This window comes from Cladophialophora psammophila (genome assembly GCF_000585535.1).
Source record: "Cladophialophora psammophila CBS 110553 chromosome Unknown aczJe-supercont1.12, whole genome shotgun sequence".
In the NCBI taxonomy this organism is placed as follows: domain Eukaryota; kingdom Fungi; phylum Ascomycota; class Eurotiomycetes; order Chaetothyriales; family Herpotrichiellaceae; genus Cladophialophora; species Cladophialophora psammophila.
The window spans coordinates 626,204-629,722 of record NW_006912933.1 but is presented as its reverse complement, the minus strand read 5'-3'; the positions used below and the strand labels follow the sequence as shown (position 1 = coordinate 629,722).

Sequence of the window (3,519 nt, the reverse complement as noted above, 5' to 3'; positions counted from 1 at the left end):
ACTTGGACCAGGTGAAAGAAGAAACAGGAAGGGAGTCTTGTGGGGGAAGCCTGTGGCAGCCGTGTTGCGAGCACGTCATTTGTCTTGGTCGCCTTTGCGGCCGGCAAACTGCGAAAATTGCTCCACCTTCGGTACATGCAAACCAAGCTCAAGTAACCTCTGTGCGCCTGCGCCTTTCTCGTCCATTGTCTTTGCTAATTCAGTGTCACAAGTCGATCCAGTCGCTATCAGCTGTTACAGGCGAACGCCCTGCTCGACTCTCATATGTCCTTGAGCATACTGATCAGTACTCTACAAGTTGTCGAGCTTGTACCCCCACCACCATCCTTCGACCGCCGCCACCATGTCTGAGTCCGGGTCTTCTTCTACACCGCCCTTGAAGAATCCGAAGCTCAGCGCAATGAGCAAAGCTTTCGCACAGGTCGACTTGGACGGCCATGATCTCCCGCCTTCGCCTGCTCCGTCGAGTCCCAGAGGTGGTCGGCAATACGCAATTGCGACCCAACTGGTGTACTCAGAGGGGAACGACCAGTACAATGCCAGCAGCGTGCCCATATACCAGGTCAGCGGTGATCAATGGCGACGAGGGAAATCAAGGAACAAGATGAACTAACACTATGCAGTCTGCCACCTTCAAACAGGCCTCTGCCACCGGCGGCGTCTCCGATTATGACTATACTCGTAGCGGCAACCCAACACGCACCCATTTAGAAAAACACCTCGCAAAGATCATGCGCGCCAAGAGGGCGCTGGTGGTCTCTTCTGGCATGGGTGCCCTCGATGTCATCACTCGGCAGTTGAAGCCGGGTGACGAAGTCGTGACAGGCGACGATCTGTATGGAGGAACAAACCGATTGCTCAAATATCTGTCCACACACGGGGGGATTATCGTCCATCATGTCGACACGACCGCACCTGACAAGGTGAAGGAGGTGCTGAGCGGCAAGACCGCCATGGTACTGCTTGAGACGCCTACCAATCCCCTGATCAAGATTGTGGATATTCCCACCATTGCAAGTTTCGCCCACGCCGCCAACCCCTCATGCCTAGTGATTGTGGATAACACCATGCTTTCACCTTTGCTCCAAAACCCTCTGGAACTCGGAGCAGATGTTGTCTATGAATCTGGCACGAAATATCTGTCAGGCCATCACGACTTGATGGCTGGTGTCCTCGCTGTCAACGACGAAGCGCTGGGTGAGAAATTTTACTTCACCATCAATGCCTCAGGCTGCGGCCTTGCTCCGTTTGACTGCTGGCTCCTCATGCGCGGAATCAAAACACTAAAAGTCCGCATGGATGCACAGCAAGCAAACGCCATGATGATTGCACAGTTTCTTGAGTCCGCGGGCTTCAAAGTCCGTTACCCCGGTCTGAAGAGTCACCCCCAGTATGACCTCTTCCATTCAATGGCCCGGGGGCCCGGTGCGGTCTTGTCATTCGAGACCGGGGACATCCAATTGTCCGAGCGGATCGTCGAGTCCGCGAAACTATGGGCCATCAGCGTGAGTTTCGGCTGTGTCAACTCTCTCATCAGCATGCCATGCCGCATGAGCCATGCCAGCATCGATGCCAAGACTCGCAAAGAGCGTGGCGTGCCTGAAGACCTGATCCGACTGTGTGTCGGGATCGAGGACGGAGAGGATCTCCTGGATGATCTCCGAAGTGCGCTGGTTCAGTCTGGCGCTATGACTGTCACGCTTGATGGAATCTATGCGAAGAACGCAACAGTCGGAGATGAACATCCCAAGGAAGGCGAGCATCTGGCTGCAGAAGCTGCAGCAACCAATGAACCATGACAAGAAGCTATAGCCTGTTAGTTTGTTGCTCGGTCTACAAGAGAAGGAATCACTCACTTGAAAACCACCATCAGCTTGGGTGCTGAATGGCAGGGGCTGCGTAGTTCTGTGTCGAGAACTAGATCAAAACAAGTGAGGGACGAAAAGGGTCTTCCCTGAGGCAACAAAAGTGATGTTATATTTGCATGGTGTTTTTCCTGTTCAACCTGCGGCTATCCTATATGTCTGGCGGCTTTTGGATTTGAGACGTGCATGGCCAGAAAGGAGGTACACGGTGCATATAACCCCTTGAATGAAATGAAATCAATCGGAAGACATGATACCTCTGACAACTGAGCGCGTTCTATTCCTTCTCTCGCTCCCAAACGCCTTTACTCGAAGATGCGAGCGGAAAATCTGTTAGCTGCGGTCTTCCTTGATTTCCACATTAAAGCGTTGATCTTAATCCCCAGTGTATAATATCGAATTGCTAACTTCAGAATAGCAGTGGTTATACTCCGTGTATGGGGTAGAGCTAGTCTCTTTGAGTCCTTTCCACGCGGCAACCGTTTCCTCTATGGGTCCCTTGTGGGTTCCTTGTCACCTTGCTCATTTGCTTACGACTCTCAACTCCCCCGCTTGTCCAGGTATGCGCCCCTCCGTCCCGCATCCAAGATCTTCGCCAACCCCAAACTTACTTTCTTGCGCGAACCAAGGGATCTGGGGACATTATCCATCTGCATCTTCTCCAAGTCCGCCTTGCTTGCTCGACAGCAAACATTGCCAAGCAGAATCCCACCATCTCAATCAATCAGGTACACCGAGCGAGCCGAAATATCTCGCAGCCACAAACGTCTCAAGCAGGTATGTACTAAAGAACAGAACAATGTCAACAAGATCAAACAGCTAAGGGGTAACAGAAAAGAGCAGAGATTCAGCAGACGAAAGGGAGCAGGGATATCCTCATTGCAGAAATATCAAATGAAATGGACGGCAATACGAAAGCGGAGCTTCGAGACGTAAGTGCCATAAAACATCAACTAATTAATAAAAGAATTATACAGCTGAGAAGCACAGATGATCATATACACCAACAGAGATCTCAACAAGTTCAGAGCCGAGAGAGACAAGGAATATGACAAATGGGAGCAAGGTAGAGAGGAGAGAGATGAGCTGGACAACCAAATTCGGGAGGCCAGGAAAAAAAAGAGATTAATAAACGCTACCAACAACCTCACCACGAAACGCTGGAACTCAACAAGATATACGCTTCACCTTCCTGAGCGTCGCGCCCGCCGGCGTTAGCACTAATTCACGTCACAGCTTCACTTCGTTGGTGTTATAGGTGCAGGTCTCATAAGTTTTCTTATGAGTGAGCCAGGGCGAGAGATATCCTTGTCAACGACAAGTCGTGCTGGTTTTGCCGTAGAATTACGTGGGGAGCATTCTTGGGGTTCACCTTGGATGAAATCACACGAAGCCTGTACTAATATACCGAGTATACCTTATAATATCCGCAAACGGAAAAAAAGTTTGCTTGCCAAATCACGTTAGATTCTGGAGATCGAGCGAAAAGCCGCTTTCATACTACACAGTACAACGGCACGCTATTCTTTGGTTTCGCATACATTCTCCATCAAGAGCATTACCCAGCCGAATCTCTACACGATTAGAAAGGGTCTCTTCCTGCAAACTCCCCTCCGATAATTTCCTCTCTCGCGCCGAGATGTGAATGCAGGAT

At 50.6% G+C, this 3,519-nt stretch overlaps 1 protein-coding gene across 1 annotated transcript; it reads left to right on the top strand.

Moving 5' to 3' along the window:
- Nucleotides 1–343: 343 nt before the first annotated feature.
- A1O5_07901 (cystathionine beta-lyase) lies at nt 344–1,799 on the top strand (the record flags this gene model as incomplete). Its single annotated transcript, XM_007748487.1, has 2 exons — nt 344–562; nt 624–1,799. 2 exons carry the CDS (start codon nt 344–346, stop codon nt 1,797–1,799), a joined length of 1,395 nt encoding a protein of 464 aa, XP_007746677.1.
- Between the last annotated feature and the right edge of the window lie 1,720 nt (nt 1,800–3,519).